We start from the raw sequence: 27,398 nt of genomic DNA on the forward strand, positions 1-27,398 counted from the left end.
TTTTACTTTTATCTCATAATTCTGATCTAAGCATGATTATTTTTTGTGTGTTGGAAATGGCCTTCCATACATGCATTAGCCTACCTATTTAGATTTTTCCGAGATTCCTCTTTTTGATGAAATTGAAAATATACTTTTTCCAACCACTTCCTCCGTTTATCAGATCTTCAACTAATTTGGTTTAGATCATCATCATTTTATTTTTTTTTCCGTTCAAACTACTTCAGCGTCCACATTCAATTTTATAACAGCGTCACCTATTAGGAAAATGTTGAGGAATTCTGCCAATGTCATTTAAACGGAATTCGTCCAACTAAATTTTGCTTGTATCTGGTATTTATTTTTTAGTATATTTAGATATTGGATCTTGACTGAAGAATAAACAGAAAAACTTTTGGATTAAGGTTTCATTGTATCAGGGCCGTAACCATAGGCCTTTTTGAAATTCTTGCACTACTGCACTACATTACGCAGCGCTCTTTATTAGGATCACAAAAAGGTTTAAAAGTTACATTTATATTCTGGTCTGCCTCAGCGGTCTAACAGCACTCGTCAATGTCAAAATGACTGAGGTGGCCAATCAAAGTATGGCTTTACTGTTCACACAATGTCATTAGATTCATTGGCAGCAGTGAATGGAAGGACTGTAACATCCAGTGATGCAAACTAATCGACTTTTTTTCTCAAATATGGCCGTTTTGAATTGAAAATACGCATTTACGTGATTCGTTTAATTCCCGAGTGTGACGAGACAAGAAACGTTTCCGACATATATTAGGCATACAAATAAAAGTGCGAATTAATGCAAATATTAATATTTGCAAATAGTTCAAAATGATTATTTCCCAACTAGAATTAGACTGGTTCTATTTCTTATGCTTTAATACTTTATCTGTATTACTTTGCAGATGTTTTAATTATGATTCTGCTTTAATACTTTTAATAATTTATTCAATGCTTTATTTGTAGCTATTCCCTTGAAGACACCATAAATTTGACTCTGAATGGCAGTTTCTCTTCAGCGAATAGTAAAAGTCGGGAGGAGCATTTACAAAACCGCAGTGAAACCCGATCCCACGTACCTTACACATTACAAATGATGACCCCACACACACACACACACTCACACCACCTGTCAGGAGACTCAGCCCACATAAGTTAACCACAGAAGCCTCAGCTGGAGGACACAATCTGAAGGAAGTTTTCCTGCAACACAAGTATCAGTGGATCCAGCCTTAACTGCTCTGAGACCAGCTGCTGCACGGTAAGACCCAACATCTGTTTCAGCTAACACAGTTTCCTTCCTATAGGCGATTTTCTAAAACTTCCACCAGTTTTGCAAATGTATTTCATCATTACGCTCTTACTATAGTTATTATAGTAAAAAATGAATCCGCGGCAGCACATGGTGGTTTAAATAGCTACTTCACATGCAGCCGTTATCACGCAAGGCAGGGAAACGTGGGACGGGGCGTACGGGGTCTCCCGACTTTTAATGTGGTCTGTCCTGCAGGGGAAAAGAGTGGATAGCTGCGGACAGTAAAAATGTTTGTGGGTTTATGAAAGCTGTCGCTCCTAAACCTGTTTAGTATGAGATACTCGCATGCACATTCGTTGATTTTAGTGGGAGCGTTCTGGTTTATTTGCCTTGCGTCGAGCGCGTTTAGTATGAATGGCGTTTTACGCTTTTAATGGTATTTTATTATTTTCACCATTATTATTTTGTCGTTGCACAGTTCGTCTGCTAATTATTTAAATCATAAGAAGTAACAGACAGTCAGCTGTACTTTATCATTTGCCAAGAAAAAAAAAAGCAGAGAAAAGGTTTTGTAATGCAGTATACGCATAGACTATTACATCAAATAAAATAATGAAATAAAAAAATAAATTAAAACAAAATTAGAATTATTAATTATATTATTAATAAACATAATAAAAATAGAATGTAATAAAATAATTAAATACATTTTAAAATAAATTTGGTTATACATCACATAAGGCTAGATATTTTAAATAATAAAATGCTGGTATATACTCTGTAGGTAAATCTTTTCTATTTATAAGTGATACCGGAGTCTCTTCTTCTAGTAAGAGTAAACTGATCTAAAAGAGCGGCGTGTCGCCTCATGCCATAAAAGTTGCAGTAGCTAGTCTAAAGATATTACTGGCAGAATGATACTGTCATTATATGATTTATATTAGATTAATTTAGCAGATTTTCTTAAATTGGTAAAGATTAAAAGTCTGAGGGTCATACACTTTTTCCAGTGCTGCAAATATATAATTCTAAATGATTAAATCATTTATTAAATTATAAATGTTAATAAGCAATGTTTTTCATTGCTATCATGGAAAACATCGTAGCATCAACACTGACTAACACTTACCATGAACTGTATTTATATGTAAACAATGCAAGTGCTCTACCACTAGGAGAAGTTTTCTGTTGAATGGGGCCAGTAGGGGGTCTTTATTTACTACAGCTGAGTCACTGTATGTGAAATGTTTCTTCCTCAGACCAGATGGTTTCTCCAACAAAGAGCTCTTTTAATGCTCCAGGTTGTTTCAGTAAATCCTCACAGGCTGCTTGTAATTTAGAGACATTATTCATTGTCAAATGTTTTGTAGTTTTTGGATAAACCTGTTGAATGTTTCCATATTACATAGATCACAGTAAAGAGCACAAAGAACAGCTCTGATGATCTTTGACCGTTTGTGGTATGTTATTTATTTGCTTTTTGATATATATAGATGGAGATACAATAGTGAAATATTTATGTGTGTGGGTGTGTGTCTGTTAATGAATCCCAAACTAGATGCTTGTTGGCCCGTACAATATTATTACATCATCCCTTGAAAGGCTTTTTATTGTGCAATATGAAGACCGCCATAAGACCTAAAATTCTACGTTTATTTGTCCTCTCAAACCCAAAGTAATCAGAAACCATGAGCTATCTATCTAGTTGGAAGTAGAAGTGTTTTGCTTATTTACATCTTGTGACTCGTGACCTCGTGGCTCATCCTGCAGGTTTTCTGTGTTATGTAAACGGATTGATTTGTACATTTCTCGAAATTGGGTCACATGCATCTATCTATGCCCCCAACACATAACGTGTTACCTGACATCTCACGTATAACATGCTAAAAACAAGCCTAAGTGGTGGCCTAGTGGTTTAGAACCTGGGCTGCTGTCATAAAGGTTGTAGGTTCAGTCCAAGGCATGTAATTAAAAATAAATGTGATTAGCTCGCCATCAGCCAATTAGGGTGTCTATCATCAAATGTGCATAGCTAGATCCATTTAAAACATTAAAATACATTAGAAAATGGTTAAATACTAACCTTTGTCAAAAAGTATGTCAATATTGGGTTTAGACTGGTAAAGGGTCACAGACAGATTATAATTCCACTTTTGCTGCAATATCTAAATTTGTCTAATTTTATAATCTCTGAGAAAATAAGTCGCAGATGCAAGATCTGAAGCCACAAGCACAACAAATAACATTGAGGTTACATACAGTAAATTAATGCATTTTCTATAAAACATTACAAAAACTGCAATAAGATGGGGCTATTAATGCTAAGGAGGGACCAGGAAGAGGCAACATTCCTTATTTCTTAATTAAACTTGTACCAACAGATGTTGGCACACATTCAAGCACTGTTCAACTATATCAGTTTTACGTCGGCGGTAGCTTGTTTTGGGGTGTGTGCAATAGTGGGCCTCTCATTTTGAGGCCCCAGACAGTCAAATTTAGTACCATAATCAGTCATCACTCATCAGTAAAATATGCATTAGTTTCTTTGAAAATTACGTTATAATACATTTTCATTTAACTTTTATTTTACCAGACAAGCTACTTAGAACAAATTCTTAATCACAAAAGCAGCCTGGCTTAAATATTTAATATAATTATATTAAATATAAATTAAATATAATATTTAATTTAATATAACTTAATTTGTATATAGGTATTTAATATTACATTTTGATTAACTTGGCTATATATATATATATATATATATATATATAACAATTTTGATTTTGTCAGTGTTAAATTTAGTCATTGTTAATACAGTCAGTTTTTTCCCCCCAGATCATGGTGTGAGACTAAAAATAAACATGGCAGGATAACACAAATTATGAGAAAAAAAATTATTATGTAGACTAATTGTTATAAAAATTAACCCAAAGTCTAGACCAGTAATGTGCACTGTATACACACAGTTATGCAATAATTATTCGGGCAAAAGTTTAATTTATACATTTATTTATTTACACTACAGATAATTTATATGCATTTTTTTTTGTGCAAAAATCAAATCAAATATCTTATTTATTTTTCTTTCTTGCATTAAAGGGATAGTTCAGCCAAAAATTCTGTCTTTAACAGAATTTAAACTTTTAAACTGTCTTTAAACTTTAATTGATCTAACGGTACATTTAATGTAATTCTACGGTAAAATATTACAATAAAATAAAAAAAAAAGTTTTATTACAATATAAACCTTTAAATTATATGGTTCTGAACTGTAAAATAGACAGTAAACCAAGTGCTGTCCCGTAAAACCTAAAATGTTGCTACCGTATTTTTTACGGTTAAGTTCTGGCAACCACAGCTGCCGTTTTTTTACCGTAAATTTTACGGCGATTTTTTTTTTTTTACAGTGTAGTTAACTGGGCTCAGTCTGCATAGAAAGTCCTTCGTGTTCATGGGAGGGTTAGTGACAGTGTCACAGGTGGAGAACTGGCTTTGCTCCCAAAACAGACAGCTGAGACTCTGTCTACCTTGGCTACCCTCCTGCCTCATGTCGGTCGTCCTTTTGAAACTGTCATGGGTCTTCATCTGCAGGAAGAGACACTGATTTGATTGTTGTAAGCCGTTGAGTGAAACTTCTTCATGTTGCAATTATAAACAAGAGGGGCTTAAGACTTTAAGATGTACCACCTAGTCATGAAGAAAAAGCTGATAAAGCATGTTTTCTTATAATATTGAGTTATTTGAGTCTTGTGATAGGCTACCTTGACATGCTAGAGGATTTTATTCATAACCAAACTTGTTTTCATTTTCTTGTTGACGATTTTGTTGAAGTAGAGAGGTCAGAAAGAGGGAGTTTTTTTTCACCCCGTTGGCTGGCTGCAAGAACGTCCTAAATGAGTTTAGACATTCCTGCCAAAGACCAAAACTGAGGAATGTTTGTCACATACATTCCAAAGTAAAATAACAGTCACAAGTTTCTGGGCTAATTGTAGTCGGACGGTGCCAGGTACATTGTGCCCACTCTAAACATGCTCATGTGATTGGACGTTCACAAAAACACGTCAACAAAACATGTTCATTTTCATTCTGGGTATACACTGTGCCCTTGACCCTGTTTCCTATCTGAAACCTTGCTGTTTCTAGAAGGGACTTGTGTTGTGGTTGTTATGATACACTAAACGTTTGTGAGTACTCTAGCCCGTATTGATGTTAGCGTAGGATCAGTACGTCTAGTTCACATGCTGATGGGATTTTATTGAAGAAATGTTGTCATTAAAAGTGACATAAAAAGGCACAAACATCACAAGGCTAAAACTTCAGACTGCCTGACTGCACGTTTAACACCATAACAGAAAGTTGCCCACTGATTGGTTCCCAGGCACCACACCCCTGCTCTACCCACCTGCTTAATTTAGCCAGATAAACTGCATGTGTGTGTCTATGGTCACCTCACTAGTCTGAGCCGGAATGTCAAATGATGGCACTATTAACCTTACACAACCCTGATCTCAGATGAAGGTATAGGGATTTATTTAGATGTGATTTTTCCATACTGTTTCCTGTAGACAGAGTGCTGCAAATACACAGTACGTAACTGTCATGTATGATGCCGTTCAAGAAGTCAATTATTACTCAAATGCTAATGCTAATGGACATCTTGGTTGTGTTTTATTTAAATATGAATTTTGTCTCAGATGATTCTCCTGAAAATGCCTGGGAGAATTAAAAATAGAAAAAAATGAGACGTGTTTACATACAGTAAGTGTGTAAGGCTATGAAATCAGCATTTGGAATACCAAGGTTCAATGCTAAGGATTTTTTCTACAGTTTTCACTGGCCTTGCCACAAAAAAAAGGATTGTTTTCATTATTTTTTACAAGAGCCTGCATATGACATGAAAAAAACAAACAAACAGAAATCTTATTAAATCTTTATTTCGTTCCGTCATTTTGGCCATGATTTAACTACATTAAACAGTTAACAATTTAGTAAGTTGTGGGAATGAATTCTTAATTTGTGGCCATGATATAATTTATTTTTTCCCTCACATGTGGGGCTCTGTAGCTTTTGACCCTTGTCAGCATTGTATTCTAAATTAAATAAGGTTGTTGATCGAACTTAAATTTTTTGATACCAGTAAAATTTCACAATTCTTGATTCCAATTTTGATACCACAACACAAACTACTAAGCTAAGTAATATAAAGTTCAATTATTAAACACAAGTAAACAGTCAGCAATAAAATAAGAATTAAAAAAATAAATTACAAGCGTTAGCACAAATAAATATAATTTAAAGAGACAAATGAAATAAACAGTGCTTTGATTTTCAGGTTGGTCTAACAATAGTATTTAGGTACAGAAAAAACTACATAAAGTAATCAAATGTAAAATAACACTGCGTAGTCTTCATTGTATGAATGAAATATTGATTCCTATTAAAGCTACGAAAGATATTTGGTCAAGAGCAGTAAGTGATTTTCTCTTTTTCTTTTGTTGTTTGATTAACATCGAGGGATTAAATTTGTATATATTTGTCTGTTTAAGCATGATAAAACGCGAAAGAAAACTCAATTCGGTATCCAGTGGAAATTCTGTCAACTGTTCTGAGCATCTCAAAATGTTCTTGGATCAAACACAGCATGTCTTTTGACTGCAGACTTTAGGGTCTTGGCAAACCCCTACACTGAAATCGATTCTGAAACTCTTGAGGAGACATTGTGAGATTAGTAGGGTCTTTCTTAAATCTAATAGATTTAAGCAGAGCTTTCCATGTGCTCTCAAAAAAAAAAAATTGAGATATTATGAGATATTTGTGAGTAAAACACCTCAGGTTCATTATAATAATGAAGTATCCATAACATAAATTGTTTACAATTGTGGTGTTGGTCTTCATCTTGAAATTGCCATGTATTGCAATCCCATTTAACCATTGCTTATAAATCTCTTCCAAAATGCCTTCATAGCATTTGTGGTCTTTCTGCATTCCTACAGCATGCCATATTAGAGACAGATCTTTCAACAGGTCTGATGTCACACCAGTAGAGCAGTTTAGACTAGCTCACTCAGTGAATGCTGGGATATCTGAATGAGGTCCAACTGGACAGAAGACCCTCAGGAACAGATCGTGCTTGGATTACTTTGATTCACCTCACGACAAAACCAAAGATAGGAAATGTTTTTTGTCAAAAGTTATTAGATGAGAGTGCAAAATGTTGTTCCACTTTCTCAAAAGGTGAAAAGACTGAAAGCTTTGTAGACCTTACATTGACCACACCTGATCTTTTCCAGATTATATACATTTTCATTATTAAGCTAATAATGAAGCTTAAAATATATAACTTAATTTAAACGGTATTTATATATTATTGTTTCATATATATCTCATATATAAAAAATATATAAATTTACTTCATGTTCACACAGTGTCATAAACAGGCTAAAGCCTGTTCATAATTGTGCATTTGTTGAAAGAAAACAAACAGACACAATTTTTACTGATCCAGTCTTGTGCACAGCTTTAAACCTTTCATAATACCTTTGTGAAGAACTCTGGTTGTCTTTACTTGGTCACACTGATAATCTCATTTTAATGAACTCTCTGTGTTTAGATGTGGGAAACATGGCTAAAGCTTGTGTTTGCAGTTTCAGCAACAGGTTTGTTCCAGTCAGGCCCTCATGCCATGCTTGCGTGATTTAAATGACAACAGTTAAAGGTGCAGTACCGCTCGAGTGACTCTGCTAACCTGCTTCCATGTTGTGTGATCCATGCTTCTGACATTCAAGACATTCGATAGCCCCTGAAGCACTCCGGGAGAGAAAGAAAAGGTCGCCACCTCCACATCTTTGGAACTTTCCATTTAAGTGTGGCAAGTGTGACAGGAAGTGACTCCTTATGTCCCCTTTGCTGTTTAGATGGGAGCGCCAAAGAAATACAACTGGGTCATGATTCACAGTAGCTTAATTTATAGACTCATACTCATTGTTAAGGAACATACATTCAAACCAAAGTCTCTCATGTTAGTTAAACTACAATCACTATTTAAAGAAAAAATGTTTAGCTATGCTATGTGTTTTTAACTAAATCTGCATTAACTACATTAAATTACAAGCTGTGTTAATTACCCTGTGTCTCAGTTACCCTGCTAAAAAAATAGCTTAAACCAACCTAAACTGGATTTCTAGTTTTAGCTCCTAGCTTGGTCAGACAGGTCTGTTTCACTGGTTTAGGGATATTTGGGTCAGACTGAGGGAGCAACTGGTTGACCAGCTTAAACCAGCTACGACTAGATTAAAACCATTGACCTTAAGCAGAGCAGTTCTTGAAGTGTGCTTTCCAATGCTAGGCATAAGTGAAGAGTTGTTATTCTTTATTGGATTATTGCAACATATCATAACATATCTCAGTGCTTTATTGTGCCGTAACGATATACATAAAAAAGTGGCTAAAAAAGCTGCACTATTTTTAAAGCAGCTGAGCTACTCTCATGCTTTTGAAAAATGTAGTAATGTGACAACTTTTAGTTAGTTACTCCTGAAAGATATTTTTCCTTTATTATGTGAGAAAAAGACCAAATTTACTGCTTCACATCTGTAGTAGTTTTTCAAGTGTGTTATTAGTATACTTTTTTTAAACTAAAAAATAAGAAAGTACACTTTCAGTCCACTTTTTATATACTTCTCAGAAATATACTTTATATACTTAAACTACACTTAGCCTATGTATACTTGACTAAGTATATTTGGCCTATACTACTCAGTCCTTTGATCGAGATATACTTAAAGTATAATTAAGTATTCTACATACTTGGCTTGTAGTTGTTTCATCTTTTGATTGAGTAGCCTATTAATTGCTTATAAACTTCTTATAAACTTCTTATAATAGTCTTATAAACTCACATTGTTTGAAAATATTGATTGATAAAGAAAACGGATATGTTCCTAATTCTCAGTATCTGAATTTTTGTGTAGGCTAGTCCACTTGTAGTGTACATAGGAATTTATTTCAAATCTACTTTACTCTTTCCCTGTCACTGACTTAAAGGGTTAGTTCACCCAAAAAGATTAACGAAGGTCTTACGGGTCTGGAACGGCATGAGGGTGAGTAATAAATGACATTATTTTCATTTTTGGGTGAACTAACCCTCTAAGTTTCCGGCTATCAGTGTTTTCACTGTTATACAATAGGGGGCGCTATTACGCATCTTCTGAAAGAGTACAGAATCTCCGAATCAAAACACAAGAGAAGAAGAAGCTGAAACAAGGGATAAAAGATATATATCATTTATATATGTATATCTATGGTGTTGATGGACTCGATTTACTCCATCTGTGTTTTGATCATCATTCTGAATCCCATCCGGACATAGTCTTTGACAAAAATGCAATTTTTTCAGCTTTTTGATTAAAATGTTCCTTTATTTTAATGAAACTTAACCACATTCAAGTGTTGATAAAAAAGGATGCATGAAGCTAGAATAAAATGTTTTTAAAATGGAAAGCGTTAAAGTACAGTTAAAGGCCCGCTGAAGTGTCTTGGAACGCGCAGCATTATTCAATGTGTTGACGTAATTTCAACTGAAACAGGAAGACAGGGCGATATATCAAACAGCCAGAGCCGTTAAACTCAGTAAAACCTCTGTTTCCTTTTAATATCTAACCGTTTATCCTCCTAATCTCCTCTATAACACTTATCAATATAGCATTCTGTGCAGAATTTAAATGGGTCCGATACCTTTCATGGTCTGAGCCGACTCGCGGATATGATCCGCTCTGTGTTCTCATGTCTCTGGGCCAGAGCAGACGGTTCACGTGATACTAACGCGAAAACGGACTTCATTCGCGTCAATGGAAAGCATATTTACACTGTCTGAATTGTTCCCTAATCTCTATATAGTGCACTGTGTGCCATTCCCCAAACTAAAAATTTGTGTGAACAAATGGCCGATTTCAGCCGCAGCTTCAGTGTCTGTTGACAGTGTAGGAGGGGGAGGGACTTCAGATTCTAGAGAGCATTTGATTGGACAGAAGATTTGATGAGAAGCTGAACTGCGATGTGATGTCATGAAAATCCGTGATCCATTTTAGCAGAAGTGAGAGACTGTAAGTTTTGTATTCTTATATCTCCTAAATGCGAATTTTGTCATTGTTTTGGAACACACCAGCTCATTCATAACATTAAGGCTAACATATTCATACTGAAAGCCAAAAAACTATACTTAAAGTGCAAAAATAATATATACTGTGGTCATGTTCACCTAAAGAAAATTTACAAGTATACTTTCAGTACTAAAACTACTAAACTAGTAAACTAGTATATAGTCTTATGTAGCCAGACCTTCAGACTGACGGCAGAGGGTCTGGACTCTATCGCAGCTTTCATTGGCCAAGGAACTCCCAGAGGCCGTTTGACTGACATGTAATGCAACCAATCACAGTTCGTTTTGTTTCGCGTTATGTTTAGGGCATGACAATGTAAAATCCATGTCAATAACAGACCAGCGTGCATCTAATAAATTATTCATTCAAGAACATTGTGTAACTTTACTGCAACAATGGAGCCGCGAACTTCACATACTTTTGAAAATCCGGCGTTTAGTTAATCCTGGTAAGCGCTCGTACATCACAGTTGTAAACACGACGGCTTTCTTCCACGAGCTGGTTTGGCGTCACACCATTTGTTTCCATGCGGACCATTAAAGAACGCGACACGAGTATCTCCTGGACATCCTGTAGAATTCAACCAACCAGATGACGACTTCAAAACTCCTGAAGTGTTTCCAGATAAGTGTGCCATATGCATCAGACGTTCAGCCAACGGTCCGTGTACTTGACGTCTGAGGCTGAAACTGTACTTTCATATACTAAAAAATGCTAGCCTACTACTAGTATTAAAATAGTAATCTACTTGTATACTTAGCCTATAAATTCACTTGTAGTACAGATGCAGTACAAATGAGAAACGTAGTTGTGAACTAGTTGTGCACTTAAAGTTTACTACTGTAATACTTATAGTACACTTAAACGTATAGTTTTTATATACTAAATTGAGCCAATTTAGTCTCAAGCAATACTGAAACGGTACACTTACAAGGTTACTACTAGTACATTTATACTAGTATACTTATAAAGTATACTTTAAAATATACTTGAACATTACTTAAGTATACTTCATACAATGAACTTGAAGTACACTTCTTTTTCGTAAGGGGAATAATGGTAGCTTCACATAAAGAGATTCATTTGCATCTAATTAACTTCTCAGAACAGGCTGTTCTCACAGAGCTTGTGAACACAGATCCCAGTTGTTCTTTTGCAATTGCATGTATTTTTACCATTAAGTTCCGCTCTCGGTTACGTAACACATGTCAGTTTGTATGAATATGATAGATTATCCCCCTGTGGGCCTCTCCAGCTCTGCCACCAGTCACATTTTATGGATTTCACTCCATGTTACTCAACACTTGGGAAAAGTGTTCAGTACTTAAGCTGGAGACAGTGCAGCTGTATGAACTTATTGACTGGAGAGCTGCCGCCCATTTGTACGCACAGTACAGTACTTTTTGAATCTTGGACTTGGCCAGTGTGCTTTTCATTCAAGAGAGGTTTGGTTGCGGTTCAGAAAACAGCATAGAGTTCTCTTGCAGTATTATCAAAAACATGCAGGGTTTTTTTTTAGCGTTTGGCTACAAGTTTAAGTGGATATGTGTCAGTGCTCGGCACGTTTTTAGGCCATTAAAAATCTTGACAGCTGCTATCCTCCCCACAGATGTGCTGGTTTGTGTCCTGGAGCTTAGGAAAAGGACATAATGTTTGCAGTGCTTAAACACTTATCTCTGGTGGAAAATATCTGGAAAATGCCTAGTTACTTTGGTCAAACTGGGAAGGTGTAACAATTCAGCACCATATAATTGCTGTAGCATTTTGCATTTTGTTTATCTCTGGAAATGAATTTTGTGGGGAATTTTAAACAATCTTTAAATCTTTCTTGGACAAAATATATAAACCTTATCAGACAAAATGATTGGATATTATTACAGTACTTTCATATTGTAACATTACCCAGTCATTTTTGTTAGGTTTAATACTTCAGTGATGTACTGAAGTCATAATTTACTTTTTGCAATGAAAATAAGATATTTTGAAGAATGTTCATGCTGCTCTCTTTCATTTGTTTGGTGAACAAGAACAATATTTAAATTTTTTAACATGTAATGATTTTGTTTTGCTTTGCTTGGGTTTGTTTTCTTTTGCCCAACCACAAATAATCATTATTTGACTATAATTTATTGATTTATTTTAAAATGAATGATACCAATATCCTTAAAATGTGACATTTATGGCAGCAAATACTGATATATTTTGCATCCCTAATCATGACATCATCTCAAATTCATTACTTTGTGTTTTCTTCCCACAGATAAACAACACTTCTTAACAACAGTCTGAACAACAACAACAACAACAACATTCTAAACATTAAGAGAGTGAAACGGTGGTAAAACGAAGCACACAAAGAGCCTGGCATCATATCGAATCAGCAATGGTTTTGAAAAAGCTTCTGCGTTTCGGGAAGCAGCTGCTGAGGGTGAAGGTTGTCAATTGCAACTCAGAGGAATCGCGTCTCTCCCGATGCTTGAACACCTTTGACCTGGTGGCTCTTGGTGTGGGAAGCACTTTGGGAGCTGGGGTGTATGTCCTCGCCGGTGCTGTGGCAAGGGAAAACGCCGGACCGGCCATCGTGCTGTCATTCCTCATCGCGGCCCTGGCCTCAGTGCTCGCGGGCCTCTGTTATGCCGAGTTTGGGGCGAGAGTGCCGAAAACAGGCTCAGCGTACCTGTACAGCTACGTGACTGTAGGAGAACTATGGGCCTTTATAACTGGCTGGAACCTTATACTTTCATATGTTATAGGTGAGATGACAATATCACTTGTAAATAATAAACAACTACATATATTTTCCTATAGGCCTACTATATGTGTTTTCTTTTTTAGTTAATGTAGTTATTATTTCTGTGAAACCTCTAAACTAAAACTAAGATGGCACAAATTGATTTATGTGTGTCTGTAAACTGAGGTATAGTGAAGGTTTTTATATTTCCTTATGTTTTTTTTTCTTTATGTCTTATGTTACTTAATTTGTAAAACCTTTTTAGGAACCTCAAGTGTTGCCCGAGCTTGGAGTGCCACGTTTGATGAGCTGATTGGAAAACATATTGAGCATTTTTGTCGACAGTACATGTCCATGAACGCTCCAGGCATTTTGGCGGAGTATCCAGATATGTTTTCCGTATTAATCATCCTCACTCTCACAGGTAAAACATGACTAGACCACCAATTACATAGGGAGCAATGACTGACTGATAGAATTGTGTATTCCAGAGGGCCATACAATGCTATAATATATATATAAAATGGTATGTAATTTTCATGTTGTGTGTCTTCTACTGCAAAATATGCGAAATACATTTTAAAACATGAAATATTAATTTTAAAACAGTGATTGTGAAACACACTTATTCATTCTGAAAATGAAAGCTTTTTCAGTGTATATATTTAGCGTCCCTTTGTGTTGACTTTGCTCCGTAGTGTTTTGAACTACGTTTTGTTTGCTGTAGGCCTGCTGGCCTTTGGGGTAAAGGAGTCAGCCATGGTCAATAAAGTGTTCACCTGCATCAACGTTCTGGTGCTGCTGTTCATGGTTGTATCCGGCCTGGTCAAAGGTACGCTGAAGAACTGGCAACTGGACCCTGATGAGATTCTCAGCGTAACTAATTTCACCCTTAAGTGAGTCGTGTTTTTGTTGTGTTTATTACTTTTGGAAAACGTTCTTGGAATATGTTTTTTTTTTTTTTTGAGTATGCTATTTTTGTGATACCAAACAGAATTAAAAAAAGAAAAGACTTCCAAACATTGGGAAGCTCTGTTTTTTATTATTTTGTGCTTTGTAATCTTGTCAAATACCAAAAGTTATATCAGCATTATCTCAAGAAAATGAGATAACAATAAAAATGCTTGACCTCTGTAGATGTACACTACCATTCAAAAGTTTGGGGTCTGTGCGATTTTACTTTTAAAGAATTTAATACTTTAATTCAGCAAGGACACATTCTAATGGCAGCTGCAGTGATGCAACGACTTTATCAATCAACGATTGGCTCTTTTACTTAGAAGGCGGGACGTATTCCACCATATTGCGTGTTGCCCATTCATAACTAATAGGAGTGAACCGTCTTTCTATATTTATAGTTTTTGATGTTAAGCAGCTCTACTGTTTTTGATGTTTCCATCCAAAATTGTGAATTTAACTTATGCACGAAATTGGAATATGGCACAAAACATATGCGAATGAAGCACTGTTTCCTTCCAGTGAACAGAAGAAAATAAAACTTCCTGATAAACTGGTGCCAAATATCACTAAGGAAAATGGAAGTTGCTGCAGTAGCCACTGTGGAGCTTCAGAGCAAGCAGACAAAACGCAATAAACATGGTCAGGTTTACTTTCAGAGACGGATGCCTGCTGTTTGGGAACGCAGTTGCGCAAGACAGTTCTGGGAGGTAATTTTACCAAACCACTTTGACGACAGATTTTGCTCAGTCATTTCAGAATGACCATGACAACCTTTCAGATAAGTTTCTTATGCGCATTTTTTGGATTTATGCACATCTTGGCATTTCCATCCAGTGTTTTTTTTTATGCGATATCCCAAAATTTGCATAAAAATAATTGGATGGAAACGTGGTTTCTGAAGGATCATGTAACACTGAAGACTGGAGTAATGGCTGCTTAAAATTCAGCTTTGCATTACATAAATAAATTACATTAAAAAATATATTTAAATAGAAAACAGTTACTGTAATAATATTTCACGATATTACTGTTTTTACTGTATTTTTGATCAAATAAATGCAACCTTAGTAAACATAAGAGACTTCTTTCAAAAACATTTTAAAAAAATCTTACCGACCCCAAAGTTTTGAACGGTAGCATATGTTTCACACATTTTTTATTGTTGCAGAGTCATAGAAATTACACACTTCCACTTTAAATTGTTTATCCCTTTCAAATTCAAATGTCATGTTAAAATTGTCTACATTACTTTCTCTGACCAGTGCCACACAGCCCCTGCCTTCAAAAGAGATTTTGGGTGAAGGTGGGTTCATGCCTTTTGGCTTCACAGGGGTCTTATCAGGGGCGGCTACCTGCTTCTACGCCTTTGTTGGGTTCGACTGCATTGCCACCACAGGTACCTAAAGATCACTCTGAACTCTAGTGCTCTCAAATCTCGTGTCTAATCTTTAGAAGGCACCCGTTTTCTCCTAATATTCACTTGAAAAGGTCAAATATATAATGCAAGTCCACAAGTAAGGTTAAATTGTGCAAGAACCTTGTTTTCTACATACCGTATAAAAGCTTTTAATAAGTGCTGCATTGGTACAACAGTAAGGCTATTATGTTACCTACATATTTGGCTTGCATCCATGTTGCTTTGGTCAAGGTTATTTAGAGTTTCCTTTATGTTTATAATCATCTTGCATGGATATTCTCAGTGGATTTCTGCGTATGGTTTGCCTCTGACCCCCCTCTTTTATGGCGGCTCACTCCCCCACATTCCCTTGCATTCGATTGGCTAGAGTGTTTCAGGGTTTGTCTGGACTTGTCTCCCTCCCTGTAGATGTGGTTCACATTCAGTAACCCCTCCATCTACATGTTAATTTACCCATGTTCCTGTGCTTTCTCTGCCACTGCTGGCATGAACACACTAATCCTCTGTTTTATGTAGTGCCCTGCACAAGGTCAAACCACAGGAACTTTCACCAAAAGGGAATATGCTCACACTACTCACTGAGTCATTTTTTAGCTACGAGGCTTTTTAATGGCACAGTTAAATGTTGCTGAATGAATGTAAACCTAATGTGCACTAATGTTCAAAAATTTGGGGTTGGTAAGATTTCGAAAAGTTTCTTATTCTCATTTATTTGATCAAAGATACAGTAAAATTTAAAACAACTGTTTTCTATTTTAATATATTTGAAAAAAAAATAGATTTCAATTTTTTTTATTTTAAAATGTATTCTTCAGTGTGACATGATCCTTAAGAAATCATTCTAATATGCTGATTTTCTGCTCAAGAAGCATTTCTTATTATCAATGTTAAAAACAGTTAATAGAAAGTTGAAAAGAACAGCATTTATTTGAAATAGAAATCTTTCGTAACATTAGAAATGCCTTTACTGTCACATCGATCAGCTTAATGCATCCTCGCTGAATAAAAGTATTTATGTCTTAAAAAGAAATCTCACTGACCCAAAACTAGTATATGTACATAGTAGTACTTTTGTCATTAAAGGGATAGTTCACCCAAAAATGAAAATTCTGTCATCATTTAGTCACCCTCAAGTTGTTTCACACCTGTATAAATTTCGTGTTCTGCTGTACACAAAGGAAGATATGTGGAAGAATGTTTGTAACCAAGCAGATCTCGCCCCACATTGACTACCATAGTAGGGAAAAAAAATACTATGGCAGTCAATGGGGGGGCGAGATCCGTCATCATTTACTCACCTTCAGGTTGTTCCAAACCTGTATGAATTTCTTTTTTCTAAAATATATTTTAAAGAATGTCAGTAACCAAACAGTTAATGGGCCCCATTGACTTCCGTAGTATGGGAAAAAAAAATACTATGGAAGTCAAAACCTGTTTCAGAGAGAGAGAGAGAGAGAGAGAAAAAAAACAACAACTAATAATTAAAGGTTATTGTGATATATATGTGATGTATAAAGGTATTCCTCATAATGACAACTTTATTTCTTGTAATTGCAACATTATATATATTTTTGTAATTGAAGCTTAATATCTAATAAGTCTGATGTGACTTACAATTTTAAGGGAAATAAAATAAGTTTAATTGTCTCACAATTACCCATTTTATTTTATTATCTTTTTACTCTTACTTGGAAACTTCCATAGTATTTGTAGAGCCACTAATTAAAAGACAACCAACTAACTATCCGTTTTCAATTTCACACAATAATGATCAGTCATGTCATGAGATAGGATGGGACAAAATTAAATCCCCACATATCAATAATGTAAAGAGCTGAAAATAAACCGGTGTCTTGTTACATGAATGTTCTCTTGGGAAAAAAAAACTGTCTAAGAACACTTGTCATTTGATAGTCTGGGCATAGGTTTGTTTATGGCCTCCTTTGGTCTGACAATGTTTTTGGCACTGTGATGCAGCAATTAGCTACTGACATGTTGGGCCTTGGTGCTTATATGGATGATGCAGGTTTGAGTTCAGCCTGCAACGTACTATTTTCCATAACTCAAAACTGTTTCTATAAATATCCTGTTCCATTTCACAGGTGAGGAAGTGAAGAACCCCCAGAGAGCCATTCCCATCGGGATTGTCTCCTCCCTCCTTATCTGCTTTGTGGCATACTTTGGTGTATCGGCCGCCCTCACCATGATGATGCCATACTACATGCTGGATAAAAACAGCCCTCTTCCTGTGGCCTTTAAGTACGTCGGCTGGGAAGGAGCCACATACGCCGTGGCGGTAGGCTCCCTCTGCGCCCTGTCCACTAGGTAAGCACTGATTTTACAAGTCGTTTTATAACACTATGGCCCAGTTTAGAGTAAACCAGCCCCTGCATAGTAGAGCACTAAAAATGTACCTGAAATGAATAATTACCCATGTTCTTTGAAATGAATGGATGTAATTACCCTCAAGCCTGGTTGCTGTTTAAAAGACCTCAGTCATTTTGATAGCACAACTTTTAGGAAGTTAACCAGTTCAATCATTAAATTTTACTAAGTGAACTCTGACAACCTAAGGGAGGTTGAGAGGGTGCAGTGATGGTGTGTGACTGTGAGTATATTTATCTGAGGCAGCTCATATGAGCCCCTTGCTAAAAATACGAAAGGAAATTTGGTGTGCTGAGTTATGAATCCTGTTTCTCAGTTATGTAACACTCAGTCCAGGCCATGAGTGGGAATAAGGCTTCATGCCACATTTTTTCTGTCCGTAAAAGCCAGGCAGTAATTAGTCTTATAGTTATGACCTACATGCATACACACCAGATGTTGTTGCTCAGAAATGTTTGTACTATGAAGCATGAATTGTGTGTAATTTATAAAGGGAAAATGACTTCTGCATGATCTAAGTCCTAAACCTCTCATCCTTCTAACAACTCACCTAACGTCTGAGTCACTAATAAAAAACCTCAGTAGCTACAGTGTTAAAGTAGAATTATTGGCATTTTTCTCTTTGGTTTCCAGTTATTGCATTATTTTCAATATTAAAATACTATTTTGGAATCCATTCAAAAATGAAGTGTGTAATGTTACATGTTCAAAAATTCCTACCTACTTTTGACTATCGTGATGAAGTCTGGTCCACTTTGCAGCTTATTCTTGCTAAGGACTGCCCATTTAGACAGGAACATATTGTTTGACCAATGTGTATGATTAAGGTTATACCTGCAGATTTATCTGATGTAGATGATACTATAATAAACAAAAAACTTTCACAGACGTAATTGAAACAAAGCAAAATGCATAGTTCTGCTTATTGTTATCTGGTTTATTTGCTACTAAATGCTGCTAATGCTTGTCATAGTCAATATTTCCTCATGTCATATTCATTAATTAAGCATTTCATTTTAGTTGACAAAAGTAATATTTTAGTTGAGGAGAATACAAAACTGAATCAATAGTTGTCATCATTATATAGATATAGTCCACACCACAGCTTTAATGACAATGACACAGAGGAACAATATAGTTGGAATCACTTTCAGAATTTTTTCCAGTTGATAAACGATAAAAACATTGATATCCCGTAAAACTTTTGTTCATCTTCGGAACACAAATGAAGATCTTTTTGATGAAATCTGAGAGCTTTTTGTCCCTCCATAGACAGCCATGCAACTACCACTTTGACGCTTCAAAAAGTTCATAAAGAGATCGTAAAACTAATCCATATGAATTGAGGGGTTTAGTCCAAATTTTCTGAAGAGGCTCTGGCTTTATATGATGAACAGAATTAATTTAGGCTTTTATTCACACATAAACTTTGATCAGCAAACATAAACAGAAGCTCAACCGAACATGCTTGATGCGCGAGAACAAACCTCTTCCTGAAGCACAAACATGCTGCGTAACACACGAGAGAACCTCATTGGTTCTCACACATCAAGCAAACATGAGCTTCTGTTTATCCACAACTTATGTGTGAGTTGATAAAGGTTTATTTGTGAATAAAAGCCTAAATTCAATCTATTCATCATATAAAGTGATCGTGCCTCTTCAGAAAATTTGGACTAAACCGCTCAATTCATATGGATTAGTTTTGCGATCTCTTTATGAACTTTTTGAAACGTCAAAGTGACAGTTGTGTAGCTGTCTATGGAGGGACAGAAAGATCTCAGATTTCATCAAAAAGATCTTCATTTGTGTTCTGAAGATCAAGGAAAGTCTTACAGGTTTGGAAAGACATAAGGGTGAGTAATTAATGACATAATTTTCCTTTTTTTGGTTAACTATCCCTTTAACACTGAGCGGACTGGTAAAAACCTGTGCACTTGAATCCCAGAAGTTGTGAAACACCAGCCAATCAAATTAGAAGTGTGTATTTGTAGGCTGATTTCCCCGAAGAGCAAACGCTGTGGCTATGTGGCGCTTACAAAACATTACCCTGTTTGTTTAAGTGGTCATCTAAGGCGGAAGGGATGGTAGACGCATATAGAAACAATCATTATTTTTGCAATGCTACTTGTTCACCACTAGTGCTTCAGAAATTACACGCTTTACCATTAAAATCATCATTTGAATTTGAATAATTAAAAATTCACTCTTGAATGCCAGGAGATTGATGCTTATGCTCTTGCAAATATTTTATTTTTATGTGGGTGGTCTAATCTCTCCTCTGATTGGTGGGGGTGGCCTATTTGTGGCATGTATCTATCTTATAATAACACCACAGCAGTGTATGAATGCACTATGTCTGTGTCTCTCTTTTGCATGGCATGGTTTGTTTTCTCCATCTCTTGCGGCAGCCTGCTTGGCGCCATGTTTCCCATGCCCCGTGTCCTCTGGGCCATGGCTGACGATGGCCTGCTCTTCAAATACATGGATGGGATCAGCGAGAGAACAAAAACTCCCTTAGCTGCCACTATAACGTCAGGCTTTCTCGCAGGTGAGAACGAATTTTAATGCTACTAATCTACTGACGTCGCGTTACGTTTGCAGTATCATGCATCCGTCCACTGGAGCATGCTGCATGGAAAAACAACATTTTCGCCACACTGAACGTAGTTGGCATGGGCCGAGTGATGCAGCCTGCCCCCAAAAGCTACAATGGGATTCATTTAACAGTTTTTTTTTTTTTTTTTTTCATAAATAAACTGGATTTATCCCCTTTCTGCCTTTGACACAATCTCTGGCAGCTGCCCAGTTGGCTTATGTGTTTATTTCTATTTTCTTTTCTGCTCTCTTCCTTTTTTTTGATCATCCCATGATCAGTCTCTTGGGGTCCTTGTTCCCCCTCCCACGTATAATCTTTGCCATGGCCAGGGACGGTCTGCTCTTCTCGTTTCTGGCACGGGTGAGCGAGAAGAAGACGCCCGTCGTGTCCACTCTGGCCTCCGGGGTCATTGCTGGTAAGAGCAGAGGGCATTGTGGGAATGCAGGGTTCAGCTTCAGTGGGCTGCTTTTGTTGCTGTTAGAAACATCAGCCTGTACATATCTATAGGGAGGAGGTTGGAAACTCACTGTTTATAAGACAAACACGGAGCAGTTACATGTAATTTGTATTATTACATTTTTTTTTTCCTTTTAAAAATGATTCCAGTAGTTTCCTGGAATAAAAGCTTGTAAGACAGACTTTGCTTTGAATTATTTGTTTTATTGTGTAAACATAAGGTGATACCATGACGTCGGTTTTACTGTAGTTTTGTTTCTGTTTCATACATTTAAAGAGTTTAATTGCTGATGCTTTTAGCCTTTCCATGAATAGGGTACTATTGACATTTCTTTTTTTTTTCTTTCTTTTTTTTTTTTTAATATTAGCATTATTATTTTCTAAAGAGGCACTTAGCCTTCTGAAAGGAAGGCCAATCTACATATAATTTGACTAAATATTAGAATTTGTTTATATTAAATTTTATTTTAATTTAAATTAATTTTATATTGTATATTGTTATAGAATATTTGATAGTTGCCTGGATTTTTGACTTTTATTACTTTTAGAACGCATTAACGAAAAAACATTAAGATTTCACTCTCCACATTTCTCACAAATAATGTGAAAATGCTCTTTGCAGACAGACAGAATATTTCATACATCATCATCCTTATTATTATTGTCAAAAACATCAAAATGTACTATAAGTAACATTTCCATAGGAAATAAATATGGGTCATTTTGACCCTCTTTATGCAGTGTTGGGGTAGTGATATATATAATTTTTTCTATTCTATGACAAGGAAATATGAAAATGACATTGAGGGTCAGAAACTTTTTTTTTTTTAGGAAGTAATGAAATATGTAATATATTTGTATTGATAAAATATTTATAAAACCCCCTTTATTGATTCTAGGGTTAAAAAAAAAAATTACATAATTTTATACCCTATTTGTGGAAAGTACCGTTTTCTTTCATTTTACATGTTTATACAGGTATTTATTTAATATTACAAATGGCCTTTTAAACAAGTTGAGAAATGTTTTGTAACAGTTGATAATCCATGAACATTGACTCTTTTGAAGAATATTTTTAATTTATTTATTTATTAAATTACTTTATGCTGACAAACAAGATACAAATACATTTTTAGGAGTATTTCTTGGGAATAATGTTTATGTAATTGTTATATATATATATATATATATATATTATACAATTATAACAATTATAACAATTCTATATAATATATATATATATATATATATATATATATAATTAATATTTTATATATGTAAAATCTTTTACATTTAAATAAGTATAGAAGTCATGTTGACCTAAACAAATCATACATGTTCTCTACACAGAACATGTAGCTTTGAAACCTTATTAAACTGCTCATTGTAAATATCAAATATCAAACTATCCTCAAAGCAAATGACCATATATCCGATCCTCTTCCTTCCTGTGCAGCTATCATGGCTTTCCTGTTTGACCTGAAGGACTTGGTTGATCTGATGTCTATAGGAACTCTTTTGGCCTACACCCTGGTCGCTGCCTGTGTTTTAGTACTCAGGTTGGCAGATGCATGTAAAATGAATGCATTTGAAATATTTGTGTAATTGCAATTAGGCTATTCACAGTACACTTCTGTATAATAAAATTGTGATCTACAGGTACCAACCCGAACAGTTTTCTCAAACATATCACATAGCAAACACACAGGAAGAAATGGAAATGAGTGAGACCATAAGTACGCCTAGCATGGGGATTCTTCCCGGCATAGAAGAGCGATTCAGCTTCAGAACGATGCTCTTCCCCGACATCACTGAACCCTCCAACCTGTCAGGTTTCACCGTTAACGTCTGCACAAGTCTGCTTGGTATGAAGCATTAAGACAGATCTTGGTTTTATTAACGCTTTTTGATTTTATTCAGTTGTTTTCTGGAGGTTTCTAAATGGTGTCTGTTCCAGGTCTGCTGATCCTCAGCTTCAGTCTGTTGGCCGTCCTGGGTGGAACTGCAGTGTGGAATATTGTCACTCTCAGTGTCCTGTTCAGCCTGTGCATCATTATCACGTTTATCATCTGGAGACAACCTGAGAGTAAAACCAAGCTCTCTTTTAAGGTTAGACCTCAAGGCGTAATACAAATACACATCTAACAGAGTACCAGGATGTGGTCACACCCAATGAAAACAGCTCTTTAGAGGTTGATTTACTATTTATACAGTTAGTTTCATTTAATAGTTAGTTAATTATTAAAGAAAAATACTATGTTTTCTGTTATTATGTTGGGTCAGTGACAAGATGCTTGATTTTTGTTTTTGTCCAGATGTATATGAATTTATCCAAAAATATATAAAAAATGAAATTCATACATGCAATTACTTGAATAGACCTCTTTTGTGATGAGCACATTTTTAATTTCGGTATTAAGATTATTTTAAATGTTTAATATTAAAATTTAACAGACAGCGTGCCAGTACAGCACTGAGTTCTCTTTTGTGTCTTGTCACGCTTAAATGGTTTAAAAGCATTTGCATGAATAAGAGTGATCATATAATTTAACGCTACCTAAAGGATGACGGAATGCAACGGATGCGCTAATTGCGTTAAATATTTTAGCGCATTAAAGTGAAAAAAATTTATTGCATGCTTTAATGCGTTAATTTTGACAGCCCTAATATATATTGACAGCACTAATATATATATATATATATATATGTACAGTATATATGTGTGTGTGTGTGTGTGTGTATTTTTATTTTTTCAAAAATGATACATCTGTCCTGATATTACAATGAAGAACATATTGTTTTTTGAATGTTTTTTTTTTTTTTTGAAAAAGTATTTTAACTTAACAGATTATGAATATTTAAATACTTTTTTCCACCAAATCAAAGTCATGTAATGCGACCAATAAAGTAATGTGGTACAGTCAACATGCAAAAAAACAAAAAAAAAACAAAAAACAAACAGGAAATGATAACATAGAATGTCATGACTGTGTCAAAGTCAAGTCTCTTAAAATATCATATAATTTAATGTGTTGTACGACTTCCCAAATACATAAAGAATTTTATGAATTTAAAATTCATGATATATATTTAAAAAAATTACCTTGGAAAAAATAATGCTCAAAAAGTTCAAAAAGGTTAAAATTTCATTAAAAAAATGTTTTTTAAAACCACATGAAACCATCCAGTTACTGTTAACTAAAGCTAAAACTTGCTAAATATGTTTTATATATATATATATATATATATATATATACAGTATGTATAAAGCACATAACAAAATCACTAAAACTAAAAATTAATATGAAAACAACATTAATACTAAAGTAACACTAAACCATGTGTTATTTTAGACTATATTTTCAAAAGATTTGTCTAACTCTTTATCATAGTCATTCTTATAAGCTGTAATTCTGGCATTTCAACCATTTTTAATGACAATAATAATTTTTCACATCTTCCAACAGGTTCCTTTACTTCCATTCCTCCCGGTGGTTAGCATGTTTGTCAATGTGTACCTGATGATGCAGCTGGACAGGGGAACCTGGGTACGATTCGCCATCTGGATGTCTATAGGTACAGTACATGCCAGTACATGAGCCAGTATGCTTGTCCAGAAACTTTTGAAAACTGGTCCGACTACTCGTAAACACTAGTTGTGCTGTTTGTAAAGATCAAATATAGGCTTTCGGTCATTTGACGATTATGAATGACCTCCAGGGAAGCACTTGGCATGTATGTGGCCAATAATTTGTTCCATTATCCCTTTGTTCTCTCCAGGACTCATAATCTACTTTGGCTATGGAATCTGGCACAGTACTGAAGCTGCACTGGCCCATTCCAGTATGGACGAGGAACTGAGTGTGTACAAACCCGTCTGCAGTCTAAACAGGGACAGCGTGACCCCGGAGAAGGAGGCTTTCCTCTGTAATGGCCACGGATCACAGGGTGATGAGGACAGAGATCACTAATGTGGAACAGTGTTACGTTATTTACTCAAACTTTACATTAAAGCACAGAGGAGCACAGGCTGTTGGAATCTAATCAGATGGAGCTCTTTGACCGATTTAACGATGTCACTTCCTTGTCTAAGGGCTCTGTTAAGTGCACACTACATGGGTGGAAGTATTTGAGTGTTCTCACAACTCTCAAAGGTTTTGTTTCCTACTTAAGAAATCTCGAAGAAACCAAAACAGGCACAGGACCTTTAATTGAGTGGCTTTAGAGAAAAAAAAAATGTGAGCTGCAGTATTCGATGTTGACGGCTGCTTTTGTTAATTGATCTAATTGAACTTGTGCCTTTTGTCTTACTCTTGCAATTGAAGCTAAATCAGAGTTGCTCTTTCTGAATGTTGGATGTCGTTGGGTTTTACGTATCTGAACATGGCCTCACAACGGATGAGAGGAAAGAAATCAAATCACGCTTGGCTTTTCTGCTGAATTTGTAGTACTGTCTGAGGTCCCATTAAGGATCCTTTTTCCGGCTGGTTTAAACTGCCCTAATCCAGAATTTGTATGTGTTTACTAGTCCACCCAGATTAGACCTTCGGGTAGTACTGCCACCTGGTGGTCTGGTTGGGCAGTTAACCAGCATTAGTTGCTTTTATCTGTCACAGTGCTGGCTACTGTGTCTTCCACGCAGATGGAGTCTGCTTCTTCGTTCGTGTCTTAATGTCATTAAAGCAGGCATTTTTTTTTAGAATATTTGGAGAAAAGTTAATATCTACATTTAGGTGTTTGAACATATATCACATTGTGTTTTGTCAAGCTAAATACTTTACCAATTAAAGCTTAGAGTAAAGAGGGTTGGAATAATTTCTTAAGATTTTTTAAAAGTTTTTGAAAGAAGTCTTATGTACCAAGCAAATCAATTTAAATACTGTATAAACAGTAATATTGTGAAATATTATTACAATTTAAAACAACCGTTTTCTGTTTGAATATATATATATATATATATATATATATATATATATATATACACACACACACAGTACATATATTATAAAATAAATGCAGCCTTGGTTAGGATAAGAGACTTTTTCAAAAACATTAAAAATCTTAATTATTCCAAACACAAGTACAATCAGTAGTCTAATCACTTATGCCACATTGGGTCTCCACCAAAATAAACTAGTCAATGTTAGTTTTTATTAGTCAAATATTGCTGTTTTTTTATTATTATTCTGACAATGCCCTTCGAGTTCCAGCTGTTATAAATTAATGCTTTCATTAGGATATGATGCTAGTAGGATAGAGGTAAGAACGTTGATAAGTATAATCTTGGGAATGTTAAATGTTAAAAAATTATAATGGTTATATATAATGGTCATCACAAACCATTTTGTTTATAAGTAAATATAGATATTTTTTTCATGTTTCCCAGACTGTTTTCTCAGGAGCATGATTGCCATCTGTTTTTAGCTGGATTACAAACAACCCTCCATCAACCAATCTGACCTCAGGATCATTTAGTCTAGAATGTATATTATGGATTTATATTAAAGAACATATATTTATAAGTTCTAGTTAATATGCTGAAGTAGCAGCACATTGAGGTATGCTGACAGTCCCTTCATCATGCAGACTTGATGCTTTACAATCAATTGATCAATATTCTATCCATCTTTCTTTCTTTATATTCCATGGAGTATATGATTTGTAAATAGCAAATCTTGCTCTTTATAATGCTGAAAGCAATAACGCATGTGCAGAGGCCTTGTTCACGTTTTATTTACATAGATTTTAGTAGACTAAAATGTCTTCCTGTCATAATATGTGATTATGTTCATGTTTGTGTGAAAACATTTCACATGGTTTGTCAGCTGCTTGAAAGGTTAGATAAAAATAAACATTATTAAATAATATAAATAATACATTTATAATGAGGCATGTAGTAATATCTAACAGCAAAGTATCATCTGAGATTTATCCAATATTGCTTATTTACATGCTATTAGAAATATTAAATGTGTTGTTACATCACCTGCTTCATTCTAAAGGTGTTTTTTCTCATTTTATGTGTTTATTTTTGGACCATTTCAAATGTGGCGCATTCAGTATAACTTTACCCATCTGGAGTGGTTTTACGTATGTCTGTACTGTAAATGTCTGTCTACCTACTGTTTAAACTTGATGCTGTAAATAAAATACATTTTGGAATTTATGTTTGTTATTTTTATTGTCATACAATATTTGTTACTTTAAATCAATTACACTTTGTTTAATTAATCAGTTTTAAGTTTTAAAATCCATTCATTTAGCTTCAAAATGTATTTGTGTTCACCTTGTTGTTTGTCGTTCTTTGTTGCTATGACAATAGCCGCTTAGTGACGGTGTGTTACGCAACTGTGGTCTGATTGCAGTTCACGGCAGTGGCCGAAAGAGGGCAGCATTAACAGGTACCACACAGCAACTGCAGCATCCCGGAT

General features: G+C 35.2%; 1 protein-coding gene across 2 annotated transcripts; it reads left to right on the top strand.

Moving 5' to 3' along the window:
• Positions 1-1,081: 1,081 nt before the first annotated feature.
• Positions 1,082-27,133, top strand: slc7a1a (solute carrier family 7 member 1a). 2 transcript variants are annotated; one of them, XM_051910699.1, is made up of 12 exons: positions 1,082-1,264; positions 12,680-13,172; positions 13,416-13,574; positions 13,878-14,046; positions 15,373-15,506; positions 17,630-17,852; positions 20,324-20,463; positions 22,424-22,526; positions 22,627-22,832; positions 22,925-23,076; positions 24,435-24,543; positions 24,748-27,133. In XM_051910699.1, exons 2-12 carry the CDS (start codon positions 12,803-12,805, stop codon positions 24,936-24,938), a joined length of 1,956 nt encoding a protein of 651 aa, XP_051766659.1. In that variant the 5' UTR covers positions 1,082-1,264; positions 12,680-12,802; the 3' UTR covers positions 24,939-27,133. The 2 variants fall into 2 exon arrangements, with proteins under 2 accessions (XP_051766659.1, XP_051766660.1); XM_051910700.1 differs by lacking the exon at positions 20,324-20,463 and adding an exon at positions 20,790-20,926.
• Positions 27,134-27,398: the final 265 nt, after the last annotated feature.

Source organism: Ctenopharyngodon idella, chromosome 10 (assembly GCF_019924925.1).
Source record: "Ctenopharyngodon idella isolate HZGC_01 chromosome 10, HZGC01, whole genome shotgun sequence".
NCBI lineage: Eukaryota > Metazoa > Chordata > Actinopteri > Cypriniformes > Xenocyprididae > Ctenopharyngodon > Ctenopharyngodon idella.